This window comes from Macaca mulatta, chromosome 1 (genome assembly GCF_049350105.2).
Source record: "Macaca mulatta isolate MMU2019108-1 chromosome 1, T2T-MMU8v2.0, whole genome shotgun sequence".
Lineage (NCBI taxonomy): Eukaryota > Metazoa > Chordata > Mammalia > Primates > Cercopithecidae > Macaca > Macaca mulatta.
Window position 1 is genome coordinate 18,327,446 of NC_133406.1, and position 18,130 is coordinate 18,345,575.

The following is an 18,130-nucleotide window of genomic DNA, read 5'->3' on the forward strand; positions in this document are numbered from 1 at the left end:
AAACAGGAAGAGCTAACTGTCATAAATATATATGCACTCAATACAGGAGCACTCAGATTCATAAAACAAGTCCTTAGACACCTACAAAGAGACTTAGACTCTCACACAACAATAATGGGAGACTTTAACACCCCATTGTCAACATTAGACAGATTAATGAGACAGAAAGTTAACAAGGATATCCTGGAATTGAACTCAGCTCTGCACCAAGCAGACCTAATAGGCATCTACAGAACTCTCCACCCCAAATCAACAGAATACACATTCTTCTCAGCACTACATCACACTTATTCCAAAATTGACCACATAGTTGGAAGTAAAGCACTCCTCAGCAAATGTAAAAGAACAGAAATGGTAACAAACTCTCTCTCAGACCACAGTGCAATCAAACTGGAACTCAGGATTAAGAAACTCACTCAAAACCACTCAACTACATGGAAACTGAACAATCTGCTCCTGAATGACTACTGCATACATAACGAAATGAAGGCAGAAATAAAGATGTTCTTTGAAACCAATGAGAACAAAGACACAACATACATACCAGAATCTCTGAGACACATTTAAGCAGTGTGTAGAGGGAAATTTATAGCACTAAATGCCCACAAGACAAAGCAGGAAAAATCTAAAATTGATACCCTAACATCACAGTTAAAAGAACTAGAGAAGCAAGAGGAAACACATTCAAAAGCTAGCAGAAGGCAAGAAATGACGAAGATCAGAGCAGAACTGAAGGAGATAGAGACACAAAAAAACCCTGCCAAAAATCAACGAATCCAGGAGCTGGTTTTTTGTAAAGATTGACAACATTGATATTAGCAAGACTAACAAAGAAGAAAAGAGAGAAGAATAAAATAGATGCAATAAAAAATGATAAAGGGCATATCACCACCGATCACACAGAAATGCCAACTACCATCAGAGAATACTATAAACACCTCTACACAAATAAACTAGAAAATCTAGAAGAAGTGGATAAATTCCTGGACACATACACCCTCCAAAGACTAAACCAGGAAGAAGTTGAATCCCTGAATAGACCAATAACAGACTCTGAAATTGAGGCAATAATTAATAGCCTACCAACCAAAAACAGTCCAGGACCAGATGGATTCACAGCCGAATTCTACCAGAGGTACAAGGAGGAGCCGGTACCATTCCTTCTGAAACTATTCCAATCAATAGAAAAAGAGGGAATCCTCCCTAACTCATTTTATGAGGCCAGCATCATCCTGATACCAAAGCCTGGCAGAGACACAATAAAAAAAGAGAATTTTAGACCAACATTCCTGATGAATATCAATGCAAAAATCCTCAAGAAAACACTGGCAAACTGAATCCAGCAGCACATCAAAAAACTAATCAAGTGGGCTTCATCCCTGGGATGCAAGGCTGGTTCAACATATGCAAATCAATAAACGTAACCTAGCATATAAACAGAACCAAAGATGAAAACCACCTGATTATCTCAATAGATGCAGAAGAGTCCTTTGACAAAATTCATGCTAAAACTCTCATGCTAAAAACTCTCAATAAATTAGGTATTGATTGGACGTATCTCAAAATAATAAGAGCTATTTATGACAAACCCACAGCCAATATCATACTGAATGGGCAAAAACTGGAAGCATTCCCTTTGAAAACTGGCACAAGACAGGGATGTCCTCTCTCACTGCTCCTATTCAATATAGTGTTGGAAGTTCTGGCCAGGGCAATCAGGCAGGAGAAAGAAATAAAGGGTATTCAATTAGGAAAAGAGGAAGTCAAATTGTCCCTGTTTGCAGATGACATGATTGTATATTTAGAAAACCCCATCGTCTCAGCCCAAAATCTCCTTAAACTGATAAGCAACTTCAGCAAAGTCTCAGGACACAAAATCAGTGTGCAAAAATCACAAGCATTCTTATACACCAATAACAGACAAACAGAGAGCCAAATCATGAGTGAACTCCCATTCACAATTGCTTCAAAGAGAATAAAATACCTAGGAATCCAACTTACAAGAGATGTGAAGGACCTCTTCAAGGAGAACTACAAACCACTGCTCAACAAAATAAAAGAGGACACAAACAAATGGAAGAACATTCCATGCTCATGGATAGGAAGAATCAATTTCATGAAAATGGCCATACTGCCCAGTGTAATTTATAGATTCAATTGCCATCCCCATCAAGCTACCAATGACTTTCTTCACAGAATTGGAAAAAAAAAAACTACTTTAAAGTTCATATGGAATCAAAAAAGAGCCTGCATTGCCAACACAATCCTAAGCCAAAAGAACAAAGCTGGAGTCATCACGCTACCTGACTTCAAACTATACTACAAGGCTACAGTAACCAAAACAGCATGGCATTGGTACCAAAACAGAGATATAGACCAATGGAACAGAACAGAGCCCTCAGAAATAACACCACACATCTACAACCATCTGATCTTTGACAAACCTGACAAAAACAAGAAATAGGGAAAGGATTCCCTATTTAATAAATGGTGCTGGGAAAACTGGCTAGTCATAAGCTGTAAGGATCTCTTCCTTACACCTTGTGCAAAAATTAATTCAAGACGGATTAAAGACTTAAATGTTAGACCTAAAACCATAAAAACCCTAGAAGAAAACCTAAGCAATAGCATTCAGGACATAGGCATGGGCAAGGACTTCATGTCTAAAACACTGAAAGCAATGGCAACAAAAGCCAAAATTGACAAATGGGATCTAATTAAACTAAACAGCTTCTGCACAGCAAAAGAAACTACCATCAGAGTGAACAGGCAACCTACAGAATGGGAGAAAATTTTTGCAATCTATTCATCTGACAAAGGGCTAATATCCAGAATCTACAAAGAACTCAAACAAATTTACAAGAAAAAAACAAACAACCCCATCAAAAAGTAGGCAAAGGATATGAACAGACACTTCTCAAAAGAAGACATTTATGCAGCCAACAGACACATGAAAAAATGCTCATCATTACTGGCCGTCAGAGAAATGCAAATCAAAACCACAATGAGATACCATCTCACACCAGTTAGAATGGCGATCATTAAAAAGTCAGAAACCAACAGGTGCTGGAGAGGATGTGGAGAAATAGGAACACTTTTATGCTGTTGGTGGGACTGTAAACTAGTTCCACCATTGTGGAAGACAGTGTGGCAATTCTTCAAGGATCTAGAACTAGAAATACCATTTGACCCAGCCATCCCATTACTGGGTATATACCCAAAGGATTATAAATCATGCTGCTATAAAGACACATGCACACATATGTTTATTGTGGCACTATTCACAACAGCGAAGACTTGGAACCAACCCAAATGTCCAACAAGGATAGACTGGATTAAGAAAATGTGGCACATATACACCATGGAATACTATGTAGCCATAAAAAAGGATGAGTTCACGTCCTTTGTAGGGACATGGATGAAGCTGGAAACCATAATTCTCAGCAAACTAATACAAGAACAGAAAACTAAACACCGCATGTTCTCACTCATAGGTGGGAATTAACAATGAGAACACTTGGACACAGGAAGGGGAACATCACACACCGGGGCCTGTCGTGGGGTGGGGAGAGGGGGGAGGGATAGCATTAGGAGATATACCTAATGTAAATGATGAGTTATTGGGTGCAGCACACCAACATGGCACATGTATACACATGCAACAAACCTGCAAGTTTGTGCACATGTACCCTAGAACTTAAAGTGTATTAAATTAAAAAAAAAAAAAAAAGAAATTTACTTGTTTAAAAAAAAATCCAAATCCTGGCATTGTCCAGAAAAATGTAACAAGTTTATTTATAATTATCATAAAGTTGAATTGCTGAAACTTGTTCACTGAAACATTTTGATTTGCATTAATGCCTTATGTTTCCACATTTATATTAAAAATTCACACACAAATAAAAATGGAAAAACTGCCAAAAAAAAATCAAGGAGACATTTTATTTACATTTACTGGTTAATTATAAGGAATACAAACGAACAGCCAGAAGAAGAGACACAAAGCGTGAGGTCCACAAGGGTCCTTTTTAAGAGACAGAGTCTCTGTCATCCAGGCTGGAGTGCAGCGGTGTGAGCATAGCTCACTACAGCCTCAAACTTCTGGGCTCAAGTGATCCTCCTGCCCCAGCCTCCCAAGCAGCTAGGACTACCAGTGCATACCACCATATCCAGTTAGTTTTATTTTTTGCACAGATGGGGGTCTTGCTATGTTGCCTAAGCTGGTCTCAAACTCTTGGCCTCAAACTATCTTCCTGCCTCAGTTTTCCAGAGTACTTGGGTTATAAATGTGGGCCACTGCACCTGGCCCCCAATCTTGATGGGGAGCAGGTTTCTGCATGTGTGTCAACCCCAGCTCCTTGAGAGTGCGGCCTGAAGTCCTTGGTCCCGGAGGCTCAGCAGGAAATAGGACAGTGACTGCATAAGCTTGTGAGAACCTGTGGCCAGGCAGCAGCAGCCGTTTGGCCAGGGCTTGTCTCCTGCAGCCCTCCTGCCCAGTACCCGGGCCTGCTTGTATTCCCCTACACGTGCCCCCCATGCTCTCCCTCTTGTTGGTGAGTGTCACTCAAGCCTCTGCCTCAGAAAAGCCCTTCTGCAGCTTCCAAGTCAGACCAGCTCCTCCTCCAGGTGCAGGCCCAGTGATATCTGTCCCTCGCCCCTCGCCAGCTTGCACAGGTGAATGCTTTCTGCATCCTGAAGGCATTTCGTTTGTGTCTTTTAATCTGGCTGTGCTACTGTTGGTGTTTAACAGTCTCCCCAGCTACACTGGAAGCGACCAGAAGGCACTTTTCACTTGCTCGTGTGTTTTTCCCAGTGTCTATTAGAGGCCTTTGCACAGGGTAGGCGCCAAATGGCTGTTGGGAGCAGCTGAAGGTCACACATCCCATGAGCAGGCAGCAGGGTCAGAAGTGGCCCCCGTGTTGCCTGAGCGAGACGCTCCCCTGCCCTCTGCCCTCCGCGCCTCCGGCCTGCATGTCCCCGTGGCCTCTTAGGGGCACATCCCGGGGCTGGGTCAGGAGGTCTGGGCGGTTGGCCTTAAGCTGTCACACACCCAGGGAGATGCTGCTGTTTCTGGGAACCTTGGCCCCCACTCCTGCAAACTTCGGTAAATGTGTAACTCGACCCTGCACCGGCTCACTCTGTTCAGCAGTGAAACTGTGCATCGATCACTAAGACTTCCTGGAAGGGGTCCCAGCGTGAGTGTCCCTTCTGGCGTCTGTCTTTCTGGCCAGCCTGTGGTCTGGCCACATGATGTAACCCCCCTCCAGCCTGTGCACAGGCAGCCTGGGAACGGCTCCATCCCCACCCCTCAGATATAAATAGGGCCTCATGACGCGGCCAGGGGAAGAAGCTGCCATTGTTCTGGGTACTACAGCAGAAGGTAAGCCGGGGGCCCCCTCAGCTCCTTCTCAGCCTTGTCCCTCTCAGACGTAACTGAGCTGTGGGCCGGAGGGAAAAGGCCGGGAGGGGCACTGGTGATGGCTGAAGCATCTCTCCCCTCCCATAAGACCAGTCATCTGGACGCAGGCTTTCTCCGCTCAGTGCCCACCCAGGGGTCTCCCAGGAGGAGCTGCTCCTCCTTAGCAATAGGACCAGATGGTCAGGTCTTCCTGCTTCGGCTGAGAAGAGTTCGGGTCCTCAGGGATGGAGCAGACTGGCACAGGAGCAGAGTCATCATGGTCAAGAGTCCACCAGGTCCTCTTGCCATCAGGAGGAACAGCAGGGCTTGTACAGGAAGTGGGGCCACAGGGAAGGGCTGGGCCCGGTCAGTCCCCAGCTGGGATCCCCAGAGTGGTCACCCTACCCCTCCCTCGAGACAGATTCCCTGACTGTGTCATCAGGCTGGTCACCATCTCTCTGAACCTCGATTTGCTCACCTATAAAATGGGACTAGTAACGATGCCTGGGCTCCCTCTCTCAGGGGCTGTGGTGCAGCTGAAGAGAACTAATACAACATGAAAGTACTTTCTAAGCTTTGGGATAAGCTAAAAGGCAGATTCCAATTTCATTCAAGGGCAGCGTAGATTGGTGCTTAAACTTGTGGATGACAGAGTCAGAGGGCCTGGTTCTGAGTCCTAGTTCTGTCTCTTCCCAGCTGTGTGACTTTGCACAAGTCACTGGACCTCTTTGTTCCTCTGGAAAACAGCAGGAACCAATTCATTAACTACTTCTCCAGGATGCATTAGGTCCCGGGGACTGTCCTGGGAATGTGGGCTGTATTAGGAAACATAGCAGTGGGAACCCTGCTCCGGGGCTCACATTCACGTCAGGGCAAACAGACAAAGACGCTGGACAGCACAAGTGCGTAACTACATGGTACAGGGGTTATAAGGAGGGAAAAGGGGAGCCGGATGAGAGAGTTGAGAGTGCCCGGTGTGGTGGGGAAAGCTGCAGGGTGAAATACGGCACCAAGGAAACCTCAGGGAAGGTGAGGACTATGATGAGGTCAGAGGGGTTGATATAAGAACGATGCCCTGCAAATCACAGGCACCACGGGAGCGTGAGCCGTCATCTTCACCTGTAGCATTCAGCCTGGGGGAAGTAGGGAGACATAGAAGGGGCAGGTGCTGGCAAAGAGGCAGGGGCAGGAGGGGAGAAGGCGGAGGGGCGCTCCAGGCAAGGGTGTCAGGCCCGCCACCCCAGAGCACCATTACTCCCAGGACGCGGCTGGGTGCAGACCTGGAAACAGCCTAGGGAGCAGCTGCAGATCACAACTGAGAACAAACGACAGTCTCTGCCTTAAAAATGGCCCAAGGAATTGCGTCTCTGGAGATGGTACCTGCGCAGGAGCAGCACAGTGAGTGGGCTGCACCGACCAGCGCCATCCAAACCCCGAACAGGTGGCGCTTGTCAGGCAGGACTTCCCAGCAGTCGGTTCCCACAGGTTTCCCCTGACGACCTGATGTGATGTGACTGTCTAGATTAGGTGAGAACTGGTGGCTCAGGCTTCTCTGCACAGACAGGCCTGCAAGCAGCAGAGAGAGTTTTCTGTTCTGTTTTTCCATGTCGTGTGGCTCTTCCTGAGAACAGCGGATGGAGTCAACGCATGGGGAGTGGGGTGAGGCGGTAGCTGAGGTCAGAAGTCAAAGTCTCTTTGGCATTTGAATGACTGAAGCAGAACGAAACACACCAGGTACTTCAGCAGTTGCACCGTGTTGAGGGCAGGTGCTGGTTACCGGTCTGGGTGGGGGAAGCCAGCTGCTAATGTAAGAAGAATGACTGGGTGTGCTTAGGTGAAGCAGAAAAATCTAGGCATCAAGGTGGCCTCGAGTCAGTGATGACCTGCTACAGCTCCAAGGAAGCCTGGCGTAGCCCTGGGGGGACAGAAAAGGCTAAGCAGTGACGATATTGCAGTATACCCCCTCCACAAGAAATGAGTGAGATGTGGTACAAACTGTTAGAATTGAATGAATCAATAGAATCAACGTTCATCCCGTCAATCAGGAAGAGTCAGATGAAATGAATTAGCAGGGCCAGCCCAAGAACCTTGTCTTCTGGGGTCTCGGGGTAGTCTTCATTTGCAGCAGCTGAGGCTGAAGCCCAGTGGCAAGGCCTTTGAGAGAACATGGTGCCGGATCCGTGTCTAAGGCAGGGGTTCTAAACCCTGCTTACATATCAGAGCCACCTGAGAAATTTTTTTTTTTAATTTTTATTGTTTTAATCTAAGGAATCCAAGTATCAGTGGGCAAACCATGCTAGGTGTGCATGCCTTTGGGGCTCTGCAGGGGATAGCACTATGGAGGGATGGTTGAGAGCTGGTTTTGGGGTTGAGACACGTGGAAAATACTTGGGCTTTGGGTTGAGCCTGTGGTGCTCAATCCTGGCTGCATATTAGGACCACAAGGAGATGAGAAAACCATTCCCAACCCTCACCCTAGGGCCCTTGAATGAGCATCTCAGGGGTCTAGGAGGCCTCCGCAAAGACCTACTGATTGGCACGTATGTGTTTTTCTAGGAGAGAACTTATAGCCGCAGGCAGGAGCATGTCTTAGTGTGCTTGGGCTGCCATAAGTACCACAGACTGGGAGGCTTCAACAACAGAAATGTATTATCTCACAGTTCTGGAAGCTAGAAGCCCGGGAGCAAGCCATCAGCAGAGTTGGTTTCCTCTGGGGCCTCTATCCTTGCCTTGTAGATGGCTGTCTTCTCTCTCTGTCCTCACATGGTCTTCCCTCTGTGTGTGTCCATGTCCTCATCTCCCCTTCTCATAAGGACACAGGTCATATTAGATCAGGGCTCACTCTCATGGCCTCATTTTAACTTAATCATCTCTTTAAAGATTCTGTCTCCAAATAATGGTCACATTCTGAGGTCCTGGGGTTGAGGACTTCAACATATGCATTGTGGCCATTGGGGGAGTTAGGACATGATTCAGCCTATATTGGTGCATTTTGCACTTGGATCATGTAGATATTTTCCATGGAGCTTAGAATCCATTTCTTTTCTTTTTTTGTAGACATGAATGGACTTATTCTGGGCTAAATGGTGACAGAGAATATTGAGACAATGAAAAATCTGGTTAGATGGCACTTAACGATCAGTTAATAGTAATCACCTTTCACCCTTTGCAAAATGATATTTCAGGGTATGCAGAAGCGAGCACCCCAGTCCGAGATGGCTCCTGCCAGCGTGAGCCTGAGGGCCACCATCCTCTGCCTCCTGGCCTGGGCTGGCCTGGCCACAGGTGACCGGGTGTACATACACCCCTTCCACCTCGTCATCCACAATGAGAGTACCTGTGAGCAGCTGGCAAAGGCCAATGCTGGGAAGCCCAAAGATCCCACCTTCACACCTGTTCCGATACAGGCCAAGACGTCCCCTGTGGATGAAAAGGCCCTGCAGGACCAGCTAGTGCTGGTCGCCGCAAAACTCGACACCGAGGACAAGTTGAGAGCCGCGATGGTCGGGATGCTGGCCAACTTCTTGGGCTTCCGTATATATGGCATGCACAGTGAGCTATGGGGCGTGGTCCATGGGGCCACCATCCTCTCCCCAACGGCTGTCTTTGGCACCCTGGCCTCTCTCTACCTGGGAGCCTTGGACCACACAGCCGACAGGCTACAGGCAATCCTGGGCGTCCCTTGGAAGGACGAGAACTGCACCTCCCGGCTGGATGCGCACAAGGTCCTCTCTGCCCTGCAGGCTGTACAGGGCCTGCTGGTGGCCCAGGGCAGGGCTGACGGCCAGTCCCAGCTGCTGTTGTCCACAGTGGTGGGCCTCTTCACAGCCCCAGATCTGCACCTGAAGCAGCCGTTTGTGCAGGGCCTGGCTCTCTATGCCCCTGTGGTCCTCCCACGCTCTCTGGACTTCACAGACCTGGAAGTCGCTGCTGAGAAGATTGACAGGTTCATGCAGGCTGTGACAGGATGGAAGATTAGCAGCCCCCTGACGGGAGCCAGTGCGGACAGCACCCTGGTTTTCAACACCTACGTCCATTTCCAAGGTAAGGCAAACCCCTCTGCCGGCTCTGCCCTAGGACTTAGTTTCCAATGCATAGCTGAGCTCAGCAGGTCAGGCCTTGGAGATGGGCAGGGGCAGCCCTGCGGACATACCTGGTGGCCACCCTCGAGGAGTGGGGAAGTGGCTGCTCTGCTGGGTCCCTGGATGGATGTCCACCTCCCGGACCTGCTGCCCTACTATGCACGACTACACTACATCCTTTTTCTTACATCATTTAATCCCCTTATGATGTGATGCAGAGGTATTTGTGCCTTTGTTTACTGGTAAAGAAATAGAGACTCGGAGAAACAAAGTGCCTTGCTCAAGATGGCACTGCCACCAGTGGGGGTCCTGGGATTTCAGCCCACATCTCCTGGCCCCACAGCCCAGTTCTACGCTCAGAGGGTACGGGTTCTTGTCTCTGGAGATGGTCAGGAGCTGGGGTCCCTGGCCTATGCAGAAATAAGCAATTGGCTTGCTTAAATCCCTTTCATGTTAGGAGGGGCATTACTGAAAACCCGTACTACAAAGATCGTTGGTTTTTTTTTTTTTTTTTTTTTTTTTTTTTAATTGAGACAGGGTCTCGCTCTGTCCCCCAGGCTGAAGTGCAGTGGTGCAATCATTGTTCACTGTATCCTTGAACTCCTGGCTGCAAGCGATCCTCCCACGTCAGCCTTCCAAAGTGTTGGGATTACAGGCATGAGCCACTGCACCCAGCCAAAGATTGCTTAAAGCATTCTTTTAACAAATACTCATTGAGGATTTGCTACTTGTAAGACTTTAAGCCTGGCATCTCAGAGGAGGCCAGAGGAGGGTTGTAGAGGCCCTGACTCCAGGCTTTTAAAGGTCAATGGGCAAACGCCTAGGATATGGAGCTGCAGGGAAACGTGCTGTACAAGGTACTCAGGGAGGGCTCGGAGCCCTCAGAGGACAGAGGTCACTGGGGAGTGGAGAGCAGGCCTCACCTGGCAGTGAGGGGAACGGGGCTGGTGAAGCCAGGAGCAAGCATGATGGGCCCAGCCTGCAGAGTTTGGGGCAAGGAATGAGGATGGGGTGTTTGGCTTGGCATGAGTGTTGAACCAGAAAATGGGCCTGGGGAGGGCAGAGCTGGAGACACTTTGAATGCCATGCCAGGTAGGTGTGGGAATGGGGACGCATTCGTTCAGAGGTCGTCCCGGAAGCCTGCCGTGTGTGGACTGGAGGCAGGGAGGGTTGTTTGAAGGTTACGCAAGAGTCCAGGCACACAGTCACGGGAACACGCGCTCAGGGAGCAGCTCGGCGAATCCATGGGTGGGGTGGGGCTGAGGGGTGTGTCTGAGAGACATTGATGAGGCTCCGTCAAGATGTGTAACCTCGTGAGGGACAGAGAGCCAGGCGGGCGGTGAAAGACAGGACGGTGGAGAAAGAGGTTCAGTGGCGCGTGGTGGTTTTCTCACCATGGCAACATTCTTGAGGTCTCTCCCCGCGGGTTCAGGGGAGGTGATAGATGGGGGATTGCTCAGCCCTGGCACTGACTGGTCACAGGGCAGAGGCCAGCCTGAGGGTTGCCCGGCTGAGGGTGGCAGCACGCTGTGCAGGGCAGAGCGGGGACACGTGGGCTCAGCCTGCTGAACCTAGGAGGAGTGCTGGGAGGAGCGCTCACTGAGAAGGAGGGTCCTGCAGAAGGGCAAAGGCCAGAAAGCCAGTGGCATCTGAAATGGGTCTCCCTTCGAAAGACAGCCCATCCACCTCACCCAGACCTCAGAGCCAGGCCATGAGGAAGAGGAGAAAGAAGAAAAAAACCAATGACATCAGGACTCAAAGGAAGCCCGGCATCCTCCCTGGCCTCCACCACATGCTGCCCTGACCCTGCCCCACTTCCTAACCTTTGCTGGTCTCAGTTTCCATGAAAGGAGACAGCCCCTTCCTGCCCACATGGCCTGTCCAGTGAGGAGATCGGGGGCTGTCTCGGGACCTCTAGATTCCCCTTTAGCAATGATGTTCTATGTACATGACCTCAGCAGGCAGCTAGATGTGTCCCACTAGAGAGGACCTGAGGATCTGGGGCCCGATGGGCTCCAGGGCACCCTTTGCCCAGCACCTGCTGTGCTGCTGAGCATGGGACTCTGGCCCCGGCAGTTACCACAATGCCAGCTGACTTGAGCTCGAGAGATTTACCTAGCCTTCGGATGAGAATGGTGAGCTATGTGTGTGTCAGACGAACAGAGGGAAGAGGGCAGCCACTCTCATGTCAAATTCCAACATCTTTTGGGAAGCAGCTTCCTTTTTTTGGTTTAGTTTGTTGGAAGAAAAGAATTGTCCCTTTCCTCCCTCTAAACTAAAAGCCTTGCTAGCCTGGGTGGGCGGCACCGAGGTCCCTGTAGGGAATGTGCAAGGAGGATCCTGCAGTTTCCCGCTCACATGCCCTCCCGAGACTGAGTGCTCCGAGGACTGAGGACGAGGAATATGCCAGGTCTGCCACTGCCTTCTCACAAGACCCAGACCCAGGGGAGGCACAGCCATGCCCAGCTCCCATCTGCCAGTTCTGTCCTCCCAGCTTCCCTACTTCCCTGCTGGAAGCTCCAATTCAGTACAAAGGGAGACCCCACTGTTTCTGAACCATCTCTACTCAGACTCCCAAGCGTCACGTGCCCAGAGGACTGCTCTGTGACAAACTCATATACAATTTCACCCTCTTCTCCTAAAAACTACCACAAAATGGGCCTTTCAAGGTGAGTGGGAGGACAGCCGAGGGCATCCTGTGATGCACTAGTGTAAGGTCGAGGCAGAGGGCGAGCTGCCGTCATGGAGAGACCCCGGGTAACTGCTTCACACACAAGTTTGTGTCCTTCTCCCACGCCGGGCTCTCCCGAGTTCTCTGTCTTCTCCACGGCCCTGTGAGCGGGGCAGGGGGTGGGGAGAACAGAGGGCTCACCCCTGCCCCCAGGGCCCAGTGTGCAAATCCATTCGTCACAGCGAGGTCTTGTGAGTCTCCTCAGTAGCAAGGGCTGCTGAAGAATGGAGCCCTCGTTCCCGGAGCCTGCGTGGCCAGCTCTGTATTCCGTGACTGTGATGGGGGAGGGTGGGGGCCACAGGACAGCCGGCAGGCTCTGCCACTGCTGCGGCTGGACATGGATTAAAAAGTGAGCATGAGCAGGGGCCTCTAGGAGCAGTGGGATACTGCAGTGGTGGCTGCGCGTCATTCTACATGCATGCAAACCCACAGAATGTAAAACACCAGGACGGAGCCCCAAAGAAAACCATCAACTTTGGGTGCTGAGGATGTGTCAATGCAGGTTCATCAACTGCAATAAATGGGCCACTCTGGTGTGAGATGTTGATCACGGGGAAGGCTGTGTGTGGGGGGACAGGAGTTATATGGGAACTTTTTGTACTTTCTGCTCGATTTTGCTGTGAACGTAGTCACTCTAAAAAATAGTATCTCTTAAAATTTTTAAAAAGTGAGTGTGTCAAATCACAGCCTCTGTGTCAGGACAGATGTAGGTTTGAGTTGACCTGGCAGGTACCAGTGGCATATGTCCCTTAAGATGACAGACGCAAACCTCCGGTTCAGTGCCTGGCATGTTACATGTCTTCAGCAGGTGGCAGTTAGGGCTGCCTCAGTGAACTCAAATGGCTGCATTTTGCAGGAAGATTTGAGCTACATTTGGGGTCCTGTGGCCAGGAGAATACAGAGTGGCCTGGGGTGGGCCAGGGAAGGAGGCTGTGGCAGGGAGAGGGGCAGGATCTGGGCCTTCAGTGTCTGCCAGCCCTCGTCCCTGCCCCTGTCCCAGCTGACTCTTCCCTCCCCGTCTCCTGTCTGGATTTCAGGGAAGATGAGGGACTTCTTCCTGCTGGCTGAGCCCCAGGAGTTCTGGGTGGACAACAGCACCTCAGTGTCTGTCCCCATGCTGTCTGGCGTGGGCACCTTCCAGCACTGGAGCGACGCCCAGGACAACTTCTCAGTGACTCAAGTGCCCTTTACTGAGAGCGCCTGCTTGCTGCTGATTCAGCCTCACTACGCCTCTGACCTGGACAAGGTGGAGGGTCTCACTTTCCAGCAAAACTCCCTCAACTGGATGAAGAAACTGTCTCCCCGGTAGGAGCCTCCTGGTCTCCCCTGGAATGTGGGAGCCGAGCTGTCCTTCTGCCCCCACTGGGGGTGGGGTGGGGAGTAGACACACATGAACTGAGCCTTGGGTGCAGAGCAGGGCAGGGCCGCAGTGGCATGGGGCTGGGTAGGCGGCCTGTGTGTCTATCCACCAGCTCTCCATCCACCCAGCACCCAGCTCTCCAGTTAGTGTCTGTCTTTCAGGTGCAGGCAAGGTAAAGCAGGGGAGGAAGAATGCTTTTTCTATGCTTATATTTGCTTGGTGGTTTTGGAGGGAAAGAATACATTGCAATCCGCCCTCTGAGAGAGGAACATTTTGGCCCCACACCTGACACACAGCACATCTGTGGCATCCAAGAGCTTCTTGGAACTGACTTGCCAGGAGGGTTTGGACTCCATGTGAGCGGGGGTGGAGCCTTCTCAGGGAGCATGCCTTGACTCCAGAACGTCCTTGCTGGCGGCTGGCGGCTGGGCGGGGACAGGTGTCGTTAGCACCTCTTTCCTGCTGCAATTCCCTTCCATAGAGCCTTGGATTCAACCTACACATCCCCCCAGATCATCAAGGCCTGGAAATCTGATCCCAGAGGCAGGCATGGAGTGACACGATGGCTTCTTGACATCAGCTCTGGATGCTTTTTATGTTTTAAAAATTATGGTGATAAAATATACATAACAAAATTTGCCATCGTAACCATTTTCGAGTGCACAGTTCAGTAGCACTAGGCACATTCACACTGTTGTGCAGCCATCACCGCCATCCATCTCCATTTACCTTCTCATCTTCCCAGACCGAAGCTCTGCCCTGCTGAAACACTAACTCTCCATTTTCCCTTCCCCTGGGTTCCTGGCAAGCACCACGATGTCCTCGAGGTTTACCCATGTTGTAGCACGTGTCAGAATTTCCTTCCTTTTGAAGGCTGAATAATATTCCCTTGCATGTGGTTACCACCTTTTGTCTATCCACTCGTCCATCAATGGACACGTGGGTTGCTTTCACCTTTGAGCTGCTGTGACTAGTGCAGTGTACATTGTAAACATGGATGTACTGTCAGCTCTTATAAGTGCTTGATATATCACTGGAAATGTCCATGCGCTCTGAAGGATGCCAGAAGATGGAAGAGGCTCTTACAAAGATCAATTGAGTTGACATAGCAACGTGTCCAGCACGAGTTGACACTGTACCCTCCTGTCTCCCTCCTTTTCATGGGTGTCTTGTCATCAAGAACACTGCTGTTGCAGTAGTAAGACACAGTGCATTATTTAGAGAATAGCATTTTAAAATTACCCAAGTAACACACCTTCAGTGCAGCCAATCTAAAAACAGAATGCACCAAAGGACAACCATTCCTAGGTCCTCATCGGTAAATGTTCTATGTCCCTGTCATAGTATTTCAAATGATATGAACGTTTTTTATTGTAGGTTTTGCTGAAATTTTCCCCAAGGGGGAGGATGACCTAGTTGGGTGGGAGGGGGACAAACATCCCTGTCGTCAGGGTTGGGTACAAGGAGCATATGCCCACCTGGCCTCTGGGAGAGCCCTCTCTGTGTGGCCTGGAGCCTTCCTAACTGTGCCTCATCTCCCCAGGGCCATCCACCTGACCATGCCCCGACTGGTGCTGCGAGGATCTTATGACCTGCAGGACCTGCTTGCCCAGGCTGAGCTGCCCGCCATTCTGGGCACCGAGCTGAACCTGCAAAAATTGAGCAATGACGACCTCAGGGTGGGGAAGGTATGCGCGAGCCTGTGTCTGTGCCTGACCTGGGTTCCGAGTGTTCACAGGGTGGGGGGCATGGATGGAAGGGACACAGAGGAGGCTGTGGGTGGGGCCAGCAGGGCAAGAGGGAGAGGAGAGTAGGGCCAAAGGTGGGAGAGAAGTGGCCAGAGCATTGTGAGGCTTTCCAGGTGCACAGCAGCAAATCCCTCCCCTGCTCCGCCTCCTCCTGCTGGGGGTGTGTTCCATGGTCTCGCCTGCTCCGCCTCCTCCTGCTGGGGGTGTGTTCCATGGTCTCGCCTGCTCCGCCTCCTCCTGCTGGGGGTGTGTTTCATGGTCCTGCTCCGCCTCCTCCTGCTGGGGGTGTGTTCCATGGTCTCGCCTGCTACGCCTCCTCCTGCTGGGGGTGTGTTCCATGGTCTCGCCTGCTACGCCTCCTCCTGCTGGGGGTGTGTTCCATGGTCTCGCCTGCTACGCCTCCTCCTGCTGGGGGTGTGTTTCATGGTCCTGCTCCGCCTCCTCCTGCTGGGGGTGTGTTCCATGTCCTGCTCCGCCTCCTCCTGCTAGAAGTGTGTTCCATGGTCCTGCTCAGCCTTGCCTTGCCTCAGGGTCCTCCAGGGATCCTGCAGTGGAGTTGAAACCGGGATGAAGAGAGTGAGCACCCTTGGACCTGGTGCCCTGGGTCCAGCCCCTTCTTTAGGGAAATGTTGAGCGCAGACAGAATGTCCCCTGCCATGCGGCACCATGCACATCTGTGGCTACCAAGGATGCGCCTGGATGCTCTGGGCCCTGTGCTCGGTGCTGGGGAGAAAGTGGAAGTTCCTACGGGGGCCAGCGGGATGAGCTCTCTGTGCTAAGTTAGCTAAGCCCTGGCACTGGTGGGCCATGGCCAAGGGAGCCAGGAATTCTGCCCGGAACAGCCGGGCGGAACGTGAAGATGGGAGGACGTGAGGGGCGTGTTGGGGAGGAGCCGGTACGTGAGTTTGGCCACTGTGGCCGAGTAAGGGTCATCTACACAGACACACCCTTGCCTACACTGAGCAGCAGGCATACACTGTGCATCCTCCTGGCAGACTGGACAATGTCTCCCTCCAGGACAGTGCACATCACAGAGGTCCTGAGCCCTCCCCGGCCCTCTAGCCCTCAGCACCCTGGGTCACCCAGTGCGCCCTCAGAATGACCCTGATGTCTGCCGCTTTGCAGGTGCTGAACAGCATTTTTTTTGAACTCGAAGCGGATGAGAGAGAGCCCACAGAGTCTACCCGACAGCTGAACAGGCCTGAGTTCTTGGAGGTGACCCTGGACCGCCCATTCCTGTTTGCTGTGTATGATCAAAGTGCCACTGCCCTGCACTTCCTGGGCCGTGTGGCCAACCCGCTGAGCCCAGCATGAGGCCAGGGCCCCAGAACACAGCGCCTGGCAAGGCCTCTGCCCCTGGCCTTTGAGGCGAAGGCCAGCGGCAGATAGTAACTCTGGACAAACCAGCGATTTGTCACCCCCAGTCTCCCACCTTTTCTTCTAATGAGTCAACTTCGAGCTGGAAAGCAGTCGTTTCTCCTTGGTCTAAGTGGTGCTGCGTGGAGTGAGCAGTAAGAAACCTGTGGCAGCACAAATGCGCCTCCCAGGTTGCTGGGTTTATTTTAGAGAATGGGGGTGGGGAGGCAAGAACCAGTGTTTAGCGCGGGACCACCGTTCCAAAAAGAATTCCAACCGACCAGCTTGTTTGTGAAACAAAAAAGTGTTCCCTTTTCAAGTTGAGAACAAAAATTGGGTTTTAAAATTAAAGTATACATTTTTGCATTGCCTTCGGTTTGTATTTAGTGTCTTGAATGTAAGAACATGACCTCCGTGTAGTGTCTACAGTAGCTTAGTTTTTTCCACAGATGCTTGTGATTTTTTTGAACAACACGTGAAAGATGCAAGCATCTGAATTTCTGTTTGAATGTGGAAACCATAGCTGGTTATTTCTCCTTTGTGTTAGTAATAAACGTCTTGCAACAATAAGCCTCCCAAAATTCTATCTTTCATTTAGCAGCCAAACAGATGTATACAATTTAGCAGATAGACTGTGCAAACCAAAGTGCTTTCCTGGACTTTGGATGGAATTTCCATTGGAAGCCTGAGCCAGTACTTAGCAGTCCTTTGAAGTTTTAGGTGATGCTTTTCTCTGGACACTTCCATTGGTAAGCAGTGGTGGCCATCTGTGTGATGGACAGGGGGTGGGAAGAGGGTGACAGGGAAGGCCCCATACCCCACATGGCACCTGGGAAAGGAACCAGGCGGACAGGACTTCTTCCATCCTGGTGACACAGGGCCAGACTGCTGCTGGTATTGTGCTCCGGGAGTGGAAGGTAGAGAAATAAATCTTCACAAATAAATATTTGCAATTTTCCCCCATCTGTTGAGTGCCTCCGCCTGCTCCTCCTCGATGGGATTAGGCCCACAGTTTGGAATCTTGGGGAGAGCCAAGGAGGCGGTAGGCACCCAGCAGGCCCGTGGCCGTCAGCTGATAGCAATGGTGATCCTGTCCTACCTATGTGTGTAAGGCACTCAATCTTCCTCCCTTCCATACATATTGCAATAAATAAGCAAGCCGTACAATGTGTTAGCTATTGATCAGAACGAAAGTGAAATCTGCCACGGGGATTACAAATCTTGGCTTCTCCCCTCACATTTCCGAGAGTCTTCCCCTGATTTTGAACACATCTCCCTAGCTCGATGTCAAGATGAGGGGATTCTGTCGGTGACAGCAGTGCCCTTAGTTGCTTCGTTGTAACTCCCCGTCACCAGTTTTATTCAGTTACCCTCCAGTCCCACTCTCAGCGCTTCCTGGCTTGTTCTGCCCTCAAAGTGGGTAGAACTGGCACACATGGACTCTCCGAAACAGCT

The 18,130-nt window shown here is 50.6% G+C and overlaps 1 protein-coding gene across 2 annotated transcripts; it reads left to right on the plus strand.

Moving 5' to 3' along the window:
• The first annotated feature begins 5,343 nt into the window (after positions 1-5,343).
• On the plus strand, positions 5,344-17,242 carry AGT (angiotensinogen). 2 transcript variants are annotated; one of them, XM_015126038.3, is made up of 5 exons: positions 5,344-5,380; positions 8,456-9,442; positions 13,249-13,516; positions 15,115-15,259; positions 16,445-17,242. In XM_015126038.3, exons 2-5 carry the CDS (start codon positions 8,572-8,574, stop codon positions 16,631-16,633), a joined length of 1,473 nt encoding a protein of 490 aa, XP_014981524.3. In that variant the 5' UTR covers positions 5,344-5,380; positions 8,456-8,571; the 3' UTR covers positions 16,634-17,242. The 2 variants fall into 2 exon arrangements, with proteins under 2 accessions (XP_014981524.3, XP_014981531.3); XM_015126045.3 differs by having other exon boundaries at positions 8,584-9,442.
• Positions 17,243-18,130: the final 888 nt, after the last annotated feature.